The following is a 19,688-nucleotide window of genomic DNA, read 5'->3' on the forward strand; positions in this document are numbered from 1 at the left end:
TGAAGCTCTGGCCTCTGCCCTGCTTTCCCTCGCGCATGTGACCCTCCAGACCTCGGGGTGGATGAAAGGGCAGGTGGCCCAAGGGTCTGTGACCTGTTCCTCCTTCCATCAGTCCCCACATTTGCCACCTGAGAACAGGTCAAATGGAACATCGGCTTGAGAGGTTTTGAATAGTTCCAGCATCGTAAGAGATTCGTCAGGGGAGGCAAGGACACCTCCAGCTATTCTAACTATCGTGACGCATCTGTGTGATGCGCTCGGGATGGATTCACATGGACATCCAGGGTAATTGACGTGTCCATCCCAAGAGGTCACCCGCAGGCCCGAGCCCCTGCCCACCTTCCGGACAGATTCATCTGTAGCAGCTACTTGACCTGCCACCACGGCACAGGGCCATGGCTCTCCCCGGCCCCACGCCCCCCAGGGGCCCCGCTGGCCTCGGCCCGGGGAACTCACGCTTTGGTTGAACATGTCCGTCTCGTGCCGCAGCTGCGTGTACTGGCACAGATGCTGTCGGATCATCTCCACCCTCTCCACCTCCAGCCGTTCCAGCTCCTGCAGAGGAGGAAACCGGCAGAGACCTCTGGGGGTGTCCCTTCCACCTGGGGACCTTCCCCACCATGCGGGTCCCACAGCCCCCTATACACAAAACACAGATGCTGCCTGCTTATCCCCCATCCTGCCTGACTCTCTAGGGTCTGACGAGGAACCCACCCCGTATCTGGGAGTGAAGGTGTAGCTGATAGCACAGCAGCTACTGTCTCCTGACTCTCGTTCTGCCAGGCATGGTGGGTGCTAAGAGCTTTACGGGCACTGCTCAATTGTCCTCATCGTAATCGTAAGAGGTTCTCTTCTTACCCACATTCTCCAAACAAGGGAATGAACACCTACAGAGGTAACATCGCTTGCCCACAGCGACAGGGAATTATGGGAGCAACGGGATTTGCACCAGGGTCTGTCGTGCTCTTAATCATGCTTCTGCGCCAGTGCAGCCCCAGCCCCGGCCCCTGATGGGGTGGAGAGATGAAACACGTGCAGGAGCTTCTGCACCTCCAACTCTTGGGGCTTTGTCCCTGGGCCTCTGCTGAGCGGCCTCATCTCCTCTGTCCACCCCAAGCACCGAGGGGCAGGTCAAGGGAGCCAGGAGGGCCGGGAGCAGGGTGGCCACTGTCAAAGGGAAGAGCGGAAAGCGTTTGCCCTTTGGATCCCAGGTGGCTCTGCATCTTTGGAATTTAGGAGATCCGGCTGCTATTCTGTGCACAACTAGGTCACTGCCCAGGTGATTAACCAGGGCATAGGAAGTAAAGCAGGGAGTTTAATTAGGAGATTAACCAGGAGGAAAACTAGGTCACTGGCCCCGGGGGAGGCCTCTAATCTGCTCCGGCGGGCTGGCATCTGGGGAAGGCAGAGGGTTAGTCTCATGCTGGACAGACAGATGGACGGCGGTGGCTTGGGGCAGCGGGACGGTGTGATAAGCACCTGGCATGACGCCTCCTTTCTCATCTGGCCCCATGACCCACGTACCAACCCCGCTTCACCCCACTCACTGGGTGCTGACTTACCAGAAATACTCAACTTGGCTATTTTTCCTAAAGGGACCACTGTCTGCTTGGTTGACCCTGACCCCTCAGAAGGATGCAGCACGAGCCCATCGTTGCCTGTGTTCACACAGCTAGGAAGTGCCAGGGCAAGGATCTGAATCCACATAGGCTGGTCCGGAGTTGAGGTCTCAGTCCCAACACCAGAGCAGACCTAATGACCATCTCCACGGTCACCTCCACCCCATTGCCTGCACATCCATCAGCATCCACCCAGGGATTCCTGAGCGCCCGCCCCTGCACGGACAAGCTTGTGCATCTCTGGTCACTCACCAGCGTGGTGGTCACCATCTCTTCAAACCACTTGGACTGGGCCTGGTTGTAGAGGTCCACACAGCGCATGAGGTCATCTCCTGGAAGGGCCAAGGCCACTGTCATACTCTGTCCTGTCCTCACCATGGCTGCCTTCTCCCACCTGCACCCCACAGCCAGGGTGATGGAGGCCACCGGAAAGTTGGGGGGTGGGGAGGATGAGCAGAGCAAGAGAAGGGGGCAACCCAGCCTTACAAGAGACCGGCTTCAGAGCGTCCATCTGAGCTAGACTCCAGACACCAGAAACTCAGGAAGGGGGTTGCTCAGTAAGAATGTATATATGGTAGGGGTGGGGGTGGGGTACTCCTAGGACCCCAACTCTATCATGAGCCCAAGAAATGCTTCCTCTTCTAAAGATGGGAGTTTCATTTCACATTGGAGAGTCCTGCTTGGTTGAAACATGTGTCTCAAGCAACTTGCTACTAGTTAGTTAAAGAAGGGAAGTTTGCAAATCGTGTGTGTGTGTGTGTGTGTGTGTGTGTGTGTGTGTGTACATGCAGCAGCAAAGGGTGGGTGGGAAGGGAATGAGCTCTTTCTATAGTATTTCATTTCATAAGAGAGAGATCTGAAACAAACTATTTAACAAACTGCAAGTAACTGCAACATGACTAAGGTCCCAGCATCCCAGACCCTTGCTACATAGAACACAGTTCCTGGACCAGCAGCCATCAGTACGCCCTGGGAGTTTGCTCAAAATGCAATCTCAGGATGTTTCTGAGACCTAGTGAATCAGAAACTATTTTCACAAGATCCTCAGGTGATCCACGTGCACATCACAGTTGGAGAAGCACAGCTTGGTCTGCATGTAGTTTCCTGATCATCACAGGGTGCCAGAGAGAGGAAGACATCATGGTCTCTGCTCACGATGGGAAAACTCATGAGCGAACCCAGAGATAACGATGAACTCTTCAAAGGGATTCCTATAACGGCATCACCTTGCTCATGTGGGTTCAGATATGAAAGTGAAAGAAAGTGGGCAGAGTTATGTCCACATGACCCAGGGCCTGGCTCAGGGCGCCCTCCCCAGTGAACCATACACCATTAGCTGGGAGCTAAGCCTTGAGTAACAGAACCCAAATCAAGGCTCTGTTCATTTTGCCCTTGGCTCAAGGCCAAGACTGGGCCCTTGATTCCCAAGAAAGACTGAACTATAGGGAAGAAAGTGGATATTTCATTGCAGATGCATTCCCACCAAGAGAGCTTGTGCCTGACCGTGGGTGGGGTCACCCTATAAACACAATATGACACTCCCAAAGCCCTATTTGTTGATCCTGATTTTGACAACATGCTTCAGGAACTTCTGCAACATCAGGAAATAGTATAGGTGAAGGCAGGTGTGTCTCTTCTCTAGGCATCCCAAGGGTTTGAAATCAGGCCCTTCTGAACAGTACAGGTTAAGGACATGGATTCTGGAACCAGATCTGGGCTGTCATACAGCTCCACTGTTTACTAGCCGTGCAATCTTGGACAAGTTGATTCACCCTGCCTGTGCCTCAGTTTCGTCATCTGTAAAATGGGGATAATAATGGTACCTTCATAGAGCCACGGTGAAGATTAAATAAGCACACCCCCCCCCAAAAAAAGAAAAGAAAAATGAAAAAGAAAATACAAAGAACAAAATAAAAAGATAAACAACTTACGAAAAATATTTGCAATTCAAATGACAGAAAGTTAATTTTCCTTATCAATCAAGCAATAAGAACAAGACCAGCCATTTGACATAAAAATGGGGAGAGCATATGAGTGAATCATAAAAAAAAGCCACGATGATTTATAAGTCTAGTTTTAAAATGCTCAACTCCACTCAAAAAGCAGTGTAAATTAAATTAGAAACAAAATACTATTTTTCACCAGATAGTAACGATGTCAAAATCTGAGAGCACTCAGTGCTGACAAGAGTTTAGGGAACAGGCGTTCACACAGCTCTTGGTGGGCGCCCCTCTCTGGAAAGCAACTTGGAAACATCCATCAAAATGAATACAAGCCTCTGACCCAGAAACCCCGACCCCATCTCTATCCTGTCTATATGCAGGTTCTGTTCCCCCCACTCCTGAGATGCATTTATAGTAACAGCATCGCTGGCATTGGCAAAAACTCTGATACAATCTAAAATTCTTACAAAAATCAATTAGGGGAATGATGAAACAAATCTGGATACGATCATACACTTGCATGCTATTCAACTATTTAAAAAGTCTGATGTACATGAATGGATGGGGAAATAAATTTATGGGTGATGGAATAGAGCTATCTCTAAGATACATCAATTAAAATATAATTCAGAACACAGTATAATATGATTTTATGTATATTAATTTTTTTTTTTTTTTTTTTTTTGGCTGCACTGTGCAGCATGTGGGATCTTAGTTCCCCGACCAGGGATCGAACCCGGGCCCCCTGCATTGGACGCACGGAGTCTTAATCACTGGACCGCCAGGGAAGTCCCTATAAATTTAAATATTAAAAAACATTAAAAAAAATTAAAACACTAGGATGTGTTGGTGGTGATTATATCTGGGGAATAAGATTTTATATTCTTACGTGTTGATTAAAATTTTTTGTCAAGCAGCAATATTGTTATTGTAATATAATTTTATTTTTTAATAGTTTAATAAATTAAACTAATTTAAATGTGCCTCTCCCATCCTTGGGTTCCCTTTCCTACTCCCAACAAGTATATTGTGCCTTCTGTTTCTGCATCCAATACTTTACCACTGTGCATTAAAGATCTTTATATAAAATGCTGTATTTATATTACACTATTTTGTTATGACATTTTTATACCACCTTATTTCAAAATGTCACTAAGGTGGCTGTTTCATCCTATAATGAACTAATTATACCAGGTTCACCAGAAGTTGGGGCGAAAGGGATTTAGAGACCATCTAATCCAAACCCTAATCCCACAGCACACATTTTAATCCCAGAAAGCAAAACGCATTGTCCTTGTACACCATGAAACTGTTTTTTTAGAAATATTTAACAATTTTTTTTTTAGCTTACTGTTTCTCACTGGTTTTTCTCCCCCTTCCTTGTGCATTAGCTAACTTTTACCTCTAGGTGGAAGCAGAAGCCGATTCATTGGGAAATCTGAAATACGGTTATTTCTTTAAACAAAATGTTGATCTCTGTTCTGGGGCAGAAGCCCATCACCAGAGGTGAACCTCTGGAGTATCACTCCCCGGGGAGGTGGGACAGCTTGGGTGGGTGGGTGTGGTTTGCACTTCCTCTAGGAGCTCCACGCAGCGACAGGACCCCTGGATTCCGGGTACCTGGAAGAGTCTGTCCACCTCCTGGCTAGAGATACAGGGCTTGGCCCAGAAGGAGCCCTGTGGCCCAAAGGGAGGGTCCCCTTGGGACCTGGGCACAGCCGGGTCTGCTCCCCGCCCCGCAGCCCCACCCCCCAGCCTCATCCCGCGGGGTGCACGCTCACGGGCACCGCATCCCCCGGCCCCGCCCGTCTGTGCTTCTGCGGCCGGGCGGGGACGGGCAGGCGCGGCGGGCGGCGCTGCCGCACTGAGGACGGGCAGGCGCGGCGGGCGGTGCCGCCGCACTCACTCACCCGCCTGCGTGGACTTCCTCCGCGCCTTCTTGATGTCCTCCTCCGTCTTGTTGCTCAGCTTTACCTCCAGCTGCTGGGTCTTCACCTCCAGGTCTCTCTGCCGCTCCGTGAGGGCTTTCCGGGCCTGGGGTCCAAGGATGTGAAGCTGTTCACGGGCTCAGAGCCAGGCAGGGCCTATGGGGCACACGGGGCCTGGCCTCCCCCTTTCTAGGCAAGAGTCCTTTCTTTTCCCCGCTTTTGTGGATGAGGCCACAGCGGCTCCAACAGGCTAAGCAGCTAGACCAGCATCACCCAGCCAGTTAGGGACCACGTGGAGGCCGCAAAGCGTCCTCTCAGTCCCGTCTCCTGGCCTAGAGCAAGCCTCTCAGAGCACGTTTTCACTGGAGCGTGTGCACATACTGGGGGCCCAAGCGGTCCTAAAGTCACAGTCTCTCCGGGGTGGCAGGGACCACAAAGGTCGGCATCACTTCCCAGCAGTGCTTAGCAGCTGGTAGCACCAGGCTCCCCGTTCTGGGGCAGGATGGGCCCTTTGGTGGCAGCTGCTGGCAGGGGGGTGATTCCGTCAGGAGGGAATCTGACGGGTGAGACCCAGGCAAAGGGGCCCCTTGTGCACCGGCAGCACATCCAGGCTCCGAGACCCACAAAAGCAGGGTGCACCTTGCCTCGTGCTGGATGGAGGCCCCCCATACCCTCCACTGCAGGTGCAGCCACGCCCACTCCCACTCAGAATCTGAGCACCAGGGGGAAGCGGCCCACCTACCCTTTGGCTGGGGGAGGGGGATCTCATACTCCCCACCCCTCCAGATCCTGCCACAGGGGGACAAAAGCCTCTGCCTTGGCACACGGAGCCCCTGCTGGTTCCCAGCCCCCTTCTCCTCCGGCAGGACCCTCCCACCCTGGCATCCTGGGCCTCACCTTCTCCACCGCGGCATAGCGGCTGGCGAGCTGCTTGCGGAGGTCCGCAATGTGGTGGTCACACTTTTTCATGTCCTTCTTGAAGTTCTCGCGGAAGTTCATCAGGGGCTTCTCCACCTCACTGTGAAGCTGTCGATGGGGGAGACACACTCAGGACCCCGGGGCATCAGCTGCAAGTGGAGGGAGGGGGCGCTGCCCCCAACCCTGCAGGCGAGGATGGGGAACCTTCCCACCGGAAGGTCAGAGACAAGTGGCTGCTTATCTGGTAGCGGTCGAGGAAGTCACCTCAGCCCCAGCGTTCACACCAATGGACGGGCTAGCATCTGGAGCCTTCGAGTCCCTTGTGGGCACCCCCTTCCTGTGCTAAGTCCCCAGCGCTTCCTCTAGGGCTTTGCTCAGGTGTCCGGCTCCCTTTCTTTCCAACCTGGGAGCTTTCTCGGGGCAGAACCCAAGCCACCATCTCTGTGTCCCCAAGCACTTAACACAGGGACTGCTGCGTCGGTGACATTTAATCAGGTGATTCTATTTATTGGACAGCTACTACGTGCCAGGTGCTGAGACCATGGAGGATCTGCTCATGGTCTGGACGTCGAGGAGGCCTTGTTAGGAGCTCAGGGCCCCCCCCTTCCTGAACTGTGCCTGCTGGTCTCTGCACGGAGGCTGGCGCAACCCCACCGCACCAGAACGAACTGGCCTCGCACCCCCAGGGACAGAGAAGGGTTCTTCATGCTCTGAGAGGTGCTGGGTGATGTAGGTTCTCAAGCTTTTTCCTTCTCTTTTATTCCTTCCCTCTTTCCCACTCCACTCTCTTTGGAAGGAGAACTTTTACTTAAAACTTTTTTGGGGGGGTTGTGAACATGAGCTGTATCTGATAAGAAAACAGATAAATGTGGACCTGCTGTGGTCAAAGTCACAGCCTAGAGGCCCCCCCCACTCAGCCTCTCAGAGCCCCACCCACTGGCCTCCTTGGGCCCCCTCAATCTGCCTTCCAGGGTCCCTCAGCCTCCATCCGCCCCTCTGGGAAGCAGAGCTGAACTTCCCTGGATGGATGACATCCCAACTCTGGGGTTCTGTGATCGCTCTCCTCTTCCTCCTCACCAGGTTCCTTCTTCCTACATTATCTTTCCCCCAGAGACCTCAAGGACAGAAGGGTTCCTAGCCCTAAACCACCGATTACACATGACTGTGAGCTCTAGGAGGGGGGGAACCACGCTGGCCTGGTCACTGCTGTGTCCGCAGCATCTGGCCGGAGCTGGTGCACAGTGGGTGATACTTCTCTACTTAGATCTTCAGGGCCCAATGCCCTGGGTGACAAGACGATGCTTTGTTGGTGGACAACCTTCAAAGACTAACGGAGAGCGGGCTGTACAAACGCCCCTCTCCTCCTGTTGGTTGTAACGTCTGCTATCATTTTTTTGAGCCCTTGGAAGTTTCCCTGCACAGGAAGACACCCCCATCTGGTGGCAGTTTGCAAGATGCCACAAACTTGAGCGCTGCTGAGAAGACAACACCTTCCGCACACAGATTAGGCTTTGAGGGAGGAGGGGGAGGGGCCGCATAATTGGCCGCCGTAGGAACCGGCTCCTGACGGGGGGCTCTACGTGGGTTAACTCAGACTGTTGACCCAGCAACTCCGTGGTCTCTTTCTGAGGGCCTGGAAAGCGAGGGATTTTCCATACTTCATGTACCCAGGAGTGACCTTGCAGAGGCTTATCAATACTCAGGAGTCCTGGGCGCTGGCCCCAGATTCTGTGGTCTGGAGCAGGGCCCAGGATCCTGCCAACACACCCAAACGCTCTCCCCCAGTTCCAAGTGACATTCTGGAGAGGTCGTGCTACTGGCTGTCAGAAGCGATTCAACCCCGTGGATTGAAGACCCATGGATTCTCCCTCTGTATTTTAAGTACTTTGAAAATAAGGCTAATTTTTTCTTTAAGAACGTTGGCTGGGTGTTTTTTTATACTCATTCTTAACGTTTAAGCATCTCTCGCTAACCAGGAGGCAGAAGCCCTCCCCTGGAAGCTTGTCCTCGTGAACTTGAGCTGGCCTGGCTTGGATGCCACAGGCTATTGAAGCCATTCGGTTTGCCTTTCAGAATTCCTGTCTCCTCCTTTTATGTCACTCATCAGAAGAGAGTAAGAGAAAACTCAAGTTGGCAGGAATTTCAGAGCCCACAGGGAGACCTCGGAGATATTGTGGGTTTGGGGCCAGACCACCACAATAAAGTGAAGACTGCAATAAATCGAGTCACATGGATTTTTTTGGTTTCCCAGTGCACATAAAAGTGATGTGTACACTATACTGTAGTCTGTTAAGTGTGTAATAGCTTTATGTCTTAAAAATGCACACACCGGGACTTCCCTGGTGGCGCAGTGGTTAAGAATTCGCCTGCCAATGCAGGGGACACGGGTTTGAGCCCTGGTCTGGGAAGATCCCACCTGCCGCAGAGCAACTAAACCCATGTGCTACAACTACTGAGCCTGCACTCTAGAGCCCGCGTGCCACAACTACTGAAGCCCACGCGCCTAGAGCCCGTGCTCCGCAACAAGAGAAGCCACCACAATGAGAAGCCCGCGCACCACAACAAAGAGCAGCCCCCCTTCGCCGCAACTAGAGAAAGCCCGCGCGCAGCAACGAAGACCCAATGCAGCCATAAATAAATAAATAAATTTGTTTTAAAAAATGCACATACCTTAATTTTTAAAATACTTATTGCTAAAAAAAATGCTAACCATCATCATCATAACCTGACAATGCAGGGTCGCCGCACATCTTCAATTTGTTAAAACAAAACAAAACAAACACACACACACTAAAGCAAAGTGCTATATTAAACAAGGTATGCCTGTATCTAGTCCAATGGGTTACTAAGAGTTGTGAAATCATTTTAGTGGGTCAGGACCTGCTTTTAGATGAGCATAGCCCAGACATGAAGAGAAAATATCAGAGTGCATTTTAGGCAGAAGGATAAGTAGTTTCACAAACAGTTGTTTTAGCCACGTACATGTGTATCTGTATGCGGATATCTGGGTGTGGATACCTGTGTGTGCCAGGTGGCCATGGAAAATGTATAACTGTGGGTCACAGTCAAGTAAGGTTCAAGTCACTGATCTGGTCCAATCTCTTCATTTCACACATGAAAAAATGGAAGCTCAGAGGTGCTAAGTGACTTTCCCAAGGTCACAAAGCTTGTTAGTGATGGCACTGACATAAAAGTCATGTCCCCTGAGGCTCACTGTGCCTCCCAAAATCTTCTGGCTGAATGCATGGCCTTGATTGCAGGATTAGATTTTCTCCCATCAGAAGGAATTTTTCTGTTCTCCCTTCTTCACCCAGCAGCGGGTATAACTTCCTTTATATATAGCAATCTTATTTCTTTAACAGCCTGTTGCTATGAACAATGGCTCGAGCTAGGAGACTAGAAAAGCCTAAAAGATTCCTGAAATGAAATTGTGTTTCTTAAAGAGCTCTTGCCCCCGACACAGAACATTCAGGGTGGAATTTTTCAACGAGCCTTTTGGAGCAGATGGTAAAATGGATTTCGCACATACGGAGCCGCATTATCCAGGGCGGACGGACAGTCCTTGGAGCCTTTTCTTTTCAAGGAATTGTCATACAACCACTGGGCTGCCACCATGATTGCCTGAGGGCACCGACACTGACCGATGGGCTGGAGGCAGCAGACATTCTTATAGAAAAATCTACGTGTGAATTTTGTGTGAACATTCTTCAGAAGCCTCCCCATCAGCTACCTGAAGTCAGCCCTGAATTAAAACATCCCGGCATTTGGAGGGCCAGACTGCACTGCCCTGGACAGTCCTTAAGAGAGGGCAGAATGCTCCTCAGGACAGGGTTCTGTGTTTTAAATGCCACTGGTCTGCCTGGAGAAAAGGTCTGGGGGTCAAAGCTGAAATTCACTCAGTCCTCTCCTTCGCTTCCTCAGCAGCTGAGCCCACTTGGCTGTGTAACCATTGGCTGCGATTTAACCCCTCTGTTCCTTCTCATTTGTGAAACGGAGATGCCGTCTTGAACAGTAGCTGATAAAATTGAGGGAGATGAATTATATCCTACCCCCAACACTTACATCACCGTGATACTGTGATACAATAACAAATATATATTTTGGTCTATGTCCCCACCTCCTGGCTGGAGCTCCTAGAGCCTTTGCAATTTCCTAAACAACAAAGGTCCTAGGAGCATCCTGTGGTTTAATATTTGGTCTCTGACCCCCTGTTCCTGATACCAAGCTCCTACATCCCTTGGAATTTCCTGGGTGATAGGAGGGTCTTTTGTTCTAATGAGGTGCCTCTGCCTGGGCTCCTGGACGGGGGTTTGTCACCAGAAAGACCAAGCCATGATTAGAAGCTTGTAACTTTCAGCCCCCTCCCCATGCCCTGGGGAGAGGAGAGGGGCTGGAGATTGAGTTAATAATTGATTCTGCCTATGTGATGAAACCTCCATAACAATCTGTCAATCACAGGGCCCAGAGAGCTTCTGGATTGGTGAACACAATCAGATGTGAACACACATGTCTAGCTTTTATCATATCCTTTAATATATAATAAACTGGTAAACCTAATAAGGGTTCCCCTGAGTTTCGTGAGCTGTTGTAGCAAATTATCAAACCTGAGGAGGGGGTCACGGGAACCCCTGATTTGTAGCCAAGTTGGACAGAAGTTGTGGGTAACTTGGGGACCCACTACTTATAATAGCCATCTGAAGTAGGGTTGGTCCTGTAGGACTGAGTCCTTAACCTGCAGGATCCGATGCTGACCCTGGGGGGAGTTAGTGTCAGAACTGAGTTAAGTTGTAGGACCCCCAGCTGGGGTCAGGGAATTGGTTGGTGTGGGGAAAACCCACCCAGTCTGGTGACCAGACGTACTGCTGTGAGTAGCAGTAGTAAAAGGAAAGATTAGAGGAAAACACTGCCTGGGGGAGTGCTCTGTCACCCGCTGAGTACCTTATGAACAATCGAGAATCAGGCGGCCTGCTGATGGAGAGTAAATGCCACCAGGATTCCTGGGGCTCCGGCAGGCGACCCTTCAGAAGCTCGCAGACCCGGCTCCCAGCCCCACCGCTCCCAATGGCAGCCTCTGCATTCATCTCACAGTCAACGGAAGTTTCCACCACCGCAGAAGCTGGAGCTGCTGGGGGCTAGGAGGGAGAAGGGAGACCTAAAGGGAACACTACCGTGATCTACAGCTTAAAAACAACTCCCTGCTCTGTATGCAAGGCTCAAAAGAGACCCATTCACGAAGCTCCCTTCCCTCCCAGTACTTGAGAGGCAATTTCCTTGCAAAGTGTTGGTGTCTGAGGTTAGTGTGCCACTGCTGGCCCAGGAATTCTCACTCACATCTGGGTGTCAACTCAGTCTTGGGGCTCCAGCATCCTTCAGGAGCAGGGAGCTGGTAACGCACTGTTTTTCCTCCCAGCCCAGCTCTTTATAAAGCTCCTTCACACATCTCAGCCGTACGAGTCATTCATCCTGCCCTCGGTGTGTGGAGAATCATCACGGGGTGGGGTGGAGACCTGGATACAAAGTCAGTTTCCTGTCTTCCAACAGCACACTAAGCCCAGAAATGCAACTGTTGCGGAAGAAGCGCTGGAAAAGACATAGGACCTGGGAGCACTGAGTGTGGAAGTCGCGGGAAGGAGCAGCCATCTTTGTGGGGTGCCACGTTCAAGTGGCATCTTCCTCCTTTACACCCTGATGTTAAAATGTGGGCTCAGAGGGTTTAAGCGCTTTGTCCCAGTGTCCTCTTGGGCTGGTGACTGTGGGAGGGCAGAAGAAAGAGCGTAGACCCAGTAGGCAAAGGTCACCGGGAATGGTGCCCCTCTCCAGGGGCTCTCGTCCTTTAGAAGGCAAGCATCCTAGTGGGCGGCCCCATCAGTCAGTCACGCACACTTTAGTGTGAATTTCCCCCTTAGACTCTTGGTTTATTTTCTACCTGAAAAGCAGCTAAGGGCCAGAGAGGGAATTTGGAGACAGGAGACAGGGAGTGGGGAAGAGAGGGTTGTTTGGAAGCACGGAGAAATCTTGGCAGAAAGTAGGCCTGAAAAGACTAGGGGGTCGAGAGGAGATTGTCAGAGGTCCTATTCACTCATAACTTCAGAAAATATTTATTGACATCTACTATGTACCAGGCACCACTCTGAGTCCTGAAGACAGAGTGAGTAGGAGAGAAACGTCACTGTCCAAGGGCACGGTGCTAGAGTCTTCTGGACCAATGGAAAGAAGGGTCAGCTACCTAGTCTGAAACTGTGTAACAACAAACACAACAAAACAAAAAATTTCTCCCTTCGAAATAGTCTAGTCTCTCCCGACACTAAGAAGAGACAGAAAATGCCAATGCATTCCTTTGAAAGCCAAGCAACACAAAAGTGCAGTTTCATCACTCAGGGGCTCACCCGAGGAACTGAGGGGCATCTACACTCACCTCACAGAGGTGTGCTGGGGTGGCTCGCACGGGCTCACCAGAGCCCAGGGTTAAAGTTGGAGGAATTTTGTGAGTTGGTTGTTAAAGACAGCCAGTATTAAAAATTAAATGATCTAAACTTAAAATTAACAAACTATATTAAAAACAAAGGTAATACATACCTCATACCCTCCTAACTACATCTGACTATTATGCACGCTCTTGATGGATGTGTATGATTACCGATGCTATTTTGTTGGTATAGGGGGAGCATGGTCTAATGGTAGCATCTTTTCGCGACTCTTGAAATTTACACCATGGAAACTGTGCAACACCACACCCTGGAGAGACAGGTGTTAAACGTTCAGCAGCACATCGGTGTGTAGGACCAACTCAGGGAGGGCTTACCTTGGCGGAGAACTTGAGGTGAACTTCAGCCTCGTCGGCAAGGCTCTTCTTCACCTGCGCCCACGCTTCTCCCAGGGAGCTGCAACACCAAGGAGTCGATGAGGCTCGGGGAGGCCACACCGACCTCAGGTCAGAGGCCACGGCCCTCCCTGAGACAGGATGGTGGGTCTTGACCCCGAGTCCCGGGGGGAGCATATGACACAAGAGACCGTGGGCTTGGATGAGGCAGAGGCCAGACACAAAACAAACGTGAGTACCACGCCTCGACCTACGGGAGCAGAGGAGCCTTCCCGAACCAAGCTGAGAGAACAGACTGCAGCAGACAGTCGAGTGCCCGAGGAAATATCCAGAAGCCCAGAGGACTGGGGAGATGTGAGAGGGAGGTGGGGTACAGTGCCGTGAGGACCTTAATACCTGGCCCATTACCGTCTCTGGCCTTCCTGTCGCTCCTCCCTGGTTTATTGTTGAGGGTTGGAAACGCCTGCTCGCAAGGCAAGGAAGGAGCACGGATGCCTTTTCAGGGAGAAGCCCTTCTCAAACAGAAGGTACCACACAGCCCTGCTTGCGGGCAAACCTCCAGTGGCCTGACTTCCAAGGGGGGCAAAAATGGACCACCTGGGTCTAGGACCCTCTTAGGGATGCCCACACAGCAGAGAAGGCTTGCCATCACCATCCTCAGGAGCATGGCCCCCCGCTAGCACTTATTCTGGACTGCGAACCCCAGTGCTGCCCACAGCCAACCAGAGGAGGGCAAAGTCCTCTAAGCTAAATCACTTTTCCACTGGTAGGAGATGTTCCAAATAGAAGCAATCTCCTGAAGTCCCCCAGACTTTTGAATGCAGGCCCCCACGCTCCAGTCTCCCTGATTTGTAACTCTTGAACCTTGATGACCTTCAAAATGATACTCCTGAACGTTTGCTCGAGACCTCTCCACCCAGCCGGTAAACCCGGGCTGAATGGTCAGTTGACTTAATTTCATCAAAAAGCCACTTCCCCCAGAGAATTCATCAAACTTGAGGGGCAAAAAGCTGATTCAAAGACAGCATGCTGCGAGGCTTCTGGGTTTTGAGCCGAGCAGCCAGCAGCCGAGAATTACCCAACAGAACAGAACAGATCTCTGTGGTCAGAGTCTGGGCCTATCTGGTCATGGTGCTGGCTCAGGCTGAGGCGGGTGTTTATGGGAAATGACTGATTTTACCTTGGAGTCAGGCAGCAAAGAAAGGTCCCCTCAGGTGATCCCAGCTGGGGGGCCCACCCGAGAAGAGATGGAGTGAGAATCGGGGCGATCCAAGCTTCTGGCATTTGTCTTGGCCTGAAGGGCCTGAGCTCCCGGGAGCTGGGCTGGGGCCACACTGGGTGGCCTGGCTCCTTACCTGACTGGGCAGATGGGTAGGGGGTCCAGGGTGGGGGAAGGAGGGGGTGGAAGCGGTCATGATAGTCATACAGATACGGGATCAGAACAGCAGGTCCAGAAAGAGACTCGCCCAGATACAGGCGATGCGCTTGCAGCAAAGGTGCCAAGTATCTCAATGGAGAACGGACAGCCTTTCAAGAAATGGCACAGAGACAACTGTACATCCACAGGGAAAAAAGGAATCCCGCCCCTGACCTATGCCACGCACAAAGATGATCTCAAGATGGATCACACAGCTACAGTGAAAGCCAACAAGGCTTACAGAAGCAGTCCCAGGAGGAGCGGGAGCTTGATGAAAGGGGGCTGGAGGGGGCTTCTCCCTGCAGCTGAGCTACTCGCCAGCCTGCAGGAGGTACAAACAAGACCCCAGAAGCCCTGGTGGTGCCGAGAGATTGTAAGTCTGCTGTCAGCAGAGCACGTGGTCAGTAACTGGCCCAGGGGCAGTGACAGTGGCCTGAGACTGTCACCTGAGGGTCATCGGGAGGAAAGGCGAAAGCACAGTTTCACGCTCAGGACAATGTCCTCGGCCCCGCCTCCAGGCTGGGCCCTCATAAGTAGGAGGACATCACTCCAGACACTCAGCTGGGCCTGTCTGAGCTGGTCCAGCCCCAAGCAGGCCTCTCCCCTCCCAATACTCCAGCCGCCTTGGAGCCACGTCACAAGCTAGAAAAAAGGCCATTTAGAAATTCTCTCATTGAAGAGAGATTTTTTTTCATCTGATAAGAGGTTAATGAAAAAACAAAACAAAACCAAAAACCCGAGATATCATTTCCCACACGGTTCCAGCAGACCGTCTGAGCCTGCCAAATCAAACCATATGTCACTGTCACAGCTACCACAGGAGAGCAAAACTGAAGGCAGGACAAATCACCTGATTCTGTTTATTTACCACTGTGCACACACCCTGTGGAATCTAATTTGGACACAGCACAACTCAAGTCTCCCCATCCGCGTCTCCCTAGGCTGCCCCAGATTTCTAGGCTCCGGCGTCGCGCTTCGAAAGTTTCAGTTGGACGGGCTGGCGTGCAAAGCTGTGTGTGAATGCAAAACAGTGTGGCTGCAGGTTGTGAGTAGGGGCGGGCCCACGCGCCTCCGGAAGGAGCGTGTGTCTGGGGGTGGTGCGTGCACGCAGGGGAGACGGGGTATGTGTTCCTGGCCGTGTGGCACGTGAGCAGCACCGATGCAGGAACGTGAGCATGTGGCGGGCTGCCCCGTGTCTGGGGGAGCACGTGTGTACGGCATGATGGCGAGGGCTGACTCCTGGCTCGTGCAGCTGGGAGCATATGCCGTGCGTGTTGGCCGGAGTGTCCCTGGCAGCAGCCCAGGCCGAGGAGGTGGAAGCCTCTTCCAGAGCAGCTCTGCATTGCAGGACACGGGGTTACTTAGGAAAGCCCCCTTCCCAGGCCGCAGGGGAGACTCCCCGACAAGCTCCCTTCCTGCCCTGGTCTCAGGCCCGGTGCAGGGAGCAGGAGGAGGCCGGAGGCAACTTCATTTATGTCCCTGGAAGAGACACTGCCCGCGCAGGACCACCCAGTGGCCTGCTGGGTCAATGAAAACCATTCAGAGGCGGCCTCCTGGCTAGACAGCGAGCCCACACAGAGGCCCTAATCAAAGCCACATTTGGTTGGCAAAGCCCCATCCCCTGCAGGATTCAAGCCATGCAGGCAGATTTGGCCTTGTTCAACATCACAGCTCTCTGACGACCACAGCCATCCCATGACAGAATGTCTTCCATCCCTGGGGGCTCACTTCCCCTTGTAGGAGGGATTCGAACAGAGACTGCGCTGGAGGGAGGTCGGACTAGAGAGAGGACCTCGGGGGACCTTTCAACTCTAACCTCCTGAGACTCTGTATTTGTTTTATTATTGAGGTGAAATTCACATAACACAAAATTAACCACTTTAAAGAAGATAAGCGTTTACTACATTTGCCATCTTGTGCAACCATCACCTCTAGTTTCAAAACATTTTTATCACCCTGTGATGGACTGAATGTTTGTGTTCCCCAAATTCAGACGTTGCAGCTCTAACCCACAGTGTGGCTGTTATCTGGAAATGGGGCCCCTAAGGAAGTAATTAGGGTTAAATGAGGTCATAAGGGTGGGGAAGAAGTGACACCGGAGAGCTCTTTGTCTCTCCTCACCGAGGAAAAACCACCTGCAACGCAAGGAGGGAGCTCTCACCGGACACCAACCCTGCCAGCACCTTGACCTTGGACTCCCCAACCTCCAGAACCGTGATTAATTACATTTCTGTTGCTTAAGCCACCCAGTCTATGGTATTCTGTTACAGCAGCCCAAGCAGATGAACACATACCCCAGAAGGAAACCTCGTACCCATTAGACAGTTACTTCCGGTCCCCTTTTCTCCCACCCCCTGGCAATCACCCATCTTCATTCTGTCTCTATGGATTTGTCTATTCTGGACATTTCATATAAATGGAATCATACAGTACGTAACCTTTGTGTCCTGCTTCTTTCACTTCACATGATGTTTTCGAGGTTCATCCACACAGTAATGTGGATCAGTACTTCATTCCTTTTTATGGCTGAATAATATTCCATCATATATCCGTATATCTAATGTGGATAGACCACAATGTGTTTATGCATTCATGCTCTGATGGACATTTGGGTTGTTCCCACCTTTTGGCTATAGTGAATTGTGCTGCTACGAACCTGTGTGTACATGTATTTGAACATCTGCTTTTAATTCTTTTGGATATAAACCTAGGAGTGGAATTGCTGGATCATACAGTAACTCTATGTTTAGTTTTCTGAGGCACTGCCAAACTGTTTTCCATAGTGGCTGTGCCATTTTGCATTCCCACCAACAGGTTGAAACTCTTTGTTAACAGATGGAGCGGAGAAGGCTACAGTCTTTCCCCAACTAGGGATCTTTCTGTGGCTGGGAGGGTGGGGCTGAGCCTCTTCCAGCCCGGGTCCCACCCAAGGAGGTCTGGACTGTCACAGCAGGAGGGGGAGGGGAGCCTGGGCCTCAGGCCCACAGGAGAGAATTCTAAACAAGGGGGCTGGGTGTGGAATCCTGGCACACCTAGTTTCCTACCAGCCTGCTCTCAGAGAAAGGGGAGCAGGGGTTGGCATCTGGAGGCTGGTTCCCAGCTACCAGGTGACAGGGCAGAGGGGGCCCTGACATGCTCCAGCATCCAGCAGGAGGCCCTTGGCCGCTAGACAGTAGATAATATGGAAGTGCCAACCTTGAGTGTGAATGCCCACACCTGGAGTCATGGCTGGCCAGCTGGAGCCATGAATGCCCACTTTGAACCATGAATGCCCAACTTGAATCATGAATGCCCACCTTGAATCATGGGCACCCACCTTCAGCCAGGTCTATGGAGACAACCCCATCCATATGGGACCATGGCAACGATCAGTGATCAGTGAAAAGGGACCCCCCACCCCTGCCGAGTGTCCCCTCTCCTTCCCCACTCCCATCACTGCCCTCCCTACTCACCCCTCCTCCTGAGCAGCCAAGGAGTTCTGAGACAGCTTAGCTAAGTTCTTTGCGTATTCTTCTTCAATCTTTATCCTGCAAAGGGAGAAAATCCAACATGTCAGTTCCCCAGCACTAGACTGCGGGTCCGACCTGCAGCCCTGCCACTTATTAACCATATAAACGAACCCGCCAGACCATAAGCTCTGCGAGTACCTGGCTCCTGTCTGTCCACCTGACACACAGTAGGTGCTTAATCAATACACGTTGAATGAATAAATAAACGAAATTGTCTGAACCTCACCTGCAAAGTGCACCTGTGTCCTAGGCTGTGCGGATAAGAGTGGTCATTTGCACAGTTCCTAGCACAGGGCTGGACACACAGCAAACACTTAAACGAAGACATTTAACTCATGATGGACCACGGCTGTCCCCTCTCCCAGCCCCAGGGCTCTGGGCTGAGAGCCTGCAAGGTGGCGTTGGCCCCACCGAAGCAGGAACGGAACCCCTCCCTACGTTCTCCCAGACCCCAGGGCCCCCAACCTCCAAGCCTGCAGGGTGCAAGCATTTCCATGGAAACCAGCAGTGCCCAGCTCCGCGGTGGATTCCACTTCCCCGGAGAGGGAAGTTGCCTTGGATTTTGCTTCCGGCAGGCAGGCCCTTGACACACATTCAAGGCAGCTCTCCGGGGAGTGTTCTGTATTATCTGGCACAACCGTGTAAAATGTGTTGTCATGGTATTAGTCACTGCTTAAGTGGTCCCCCGAGGGGCTGTGCTCGTGACGACCAGAGCTGGCCAGAGGGCTGGGGCCTCAGAGAGGCCCCTGGTCCATCACTTGGCAAATGAATAAAACCCCAGAGATGCTCCCAGGGCTGCAGCATTTGCTTCCAGGCTGATCAGGAGCTGAAGGGTGGCCTGTCGGAGTCCCAGGGCAGTGTTCTGAGTCACGGTCATTTCCTGCTTCGGTGCTGAGAGGCTCAGTCTCGTTCCTTCTCTCACTACCAGCTCCACCGTCTCCACATGCTCTCAAGCCTGCCTCCATCCCTTCCTCTCCAACCACTCAGCCTTTAGTCCCTCCCCTCCCCAGGAGGACACGGACGGCCAGCCTCCAGCCAGGAGATCTCTCGAGAAAGCAGACCTCACCATGTCACGCTCTCAGCTTCAAACCTCCAAAGGTTCATCAATGCCAGCCGCACGCACCGGGCACGAGGCCCGTCCCCTCCAGAGCCGGCATCACTCCCCTAAGCTGTGGCCACGTGGTTCACCGGATGTCTGCCATGCCCCCCACCCCCCACTCCCTAGCCCCGGCCCAGCTCTCACCGCTGCACCTCAGCTCCCACCCCTCCCGGCTCTGAAAGGTCCCCTCTACAAGACCCCAGGTGGACTGAGAAAGTCATAGGAGTCCACCAGTCCCAGGGAAGACCAGTGTTCTCATGTGGAAGGCTCCATTTATTTGTTAACATGATCTCTTTACGAAAGTGTAAACCCTAAGCATGTTCAAACTAGGCTTTTCTAGCCATTTTCCTCTTGGCCTGTTTCCTACTGTTGTTTTCTCACACCTGAGCTACAGAATCTCTCCATCTCCTACCAGTTTAATGGGTCATAAAACAA

General features: G+C 52.0%; 1 protein-coding gene across 4 annotated transcripts in view; it reads right to left on the reverse strand.

The window, feature by feature from the left end:
* GAS7 (growth arrest specific 7) overlaps nt 1-19,688 on the reverse strand; it is a 204,925-nt gene that overhangs the window by 10,992 nt on the left and 174,245 nt on the right. For 3 of the 4 annotated variants that reach the window (XM_082441416.1, XM_082441414.1, XM_082441415.1), the window contains exons 8-13: nt 18,098-18,172; nt 13,211-13,289; nt 6,388-6,516; nt 5,473-5,596; nt 1,872-1,951; nt 457-555 (exon numbers count right to left, since the gene is read on the reverse strand). In XM_082441416.1, the coding sequence (XP_082297542.1) occupies nt 457-555; nt 1,872-1,951; nt 5,473-5,596; nt 6,388-6,516; nt 13,211-13,289; nt 18,098-18,172 (586 nt within the window). The other variant, XM_082441417.1, reaches the window with a different exon arrangement.

This window comes from Balaenoptera physalus (assembly GCF_965194825.1).
Source record: "Balaenoptera physalus genome assembly, chromosome: 20".
Lineage (NCBI taxonomy): Eukaryota > Metazoa > Chordata > Mammalia > Artiodactyla > Balaenopteridae > Balaenoptera > Balaenoptera physalus.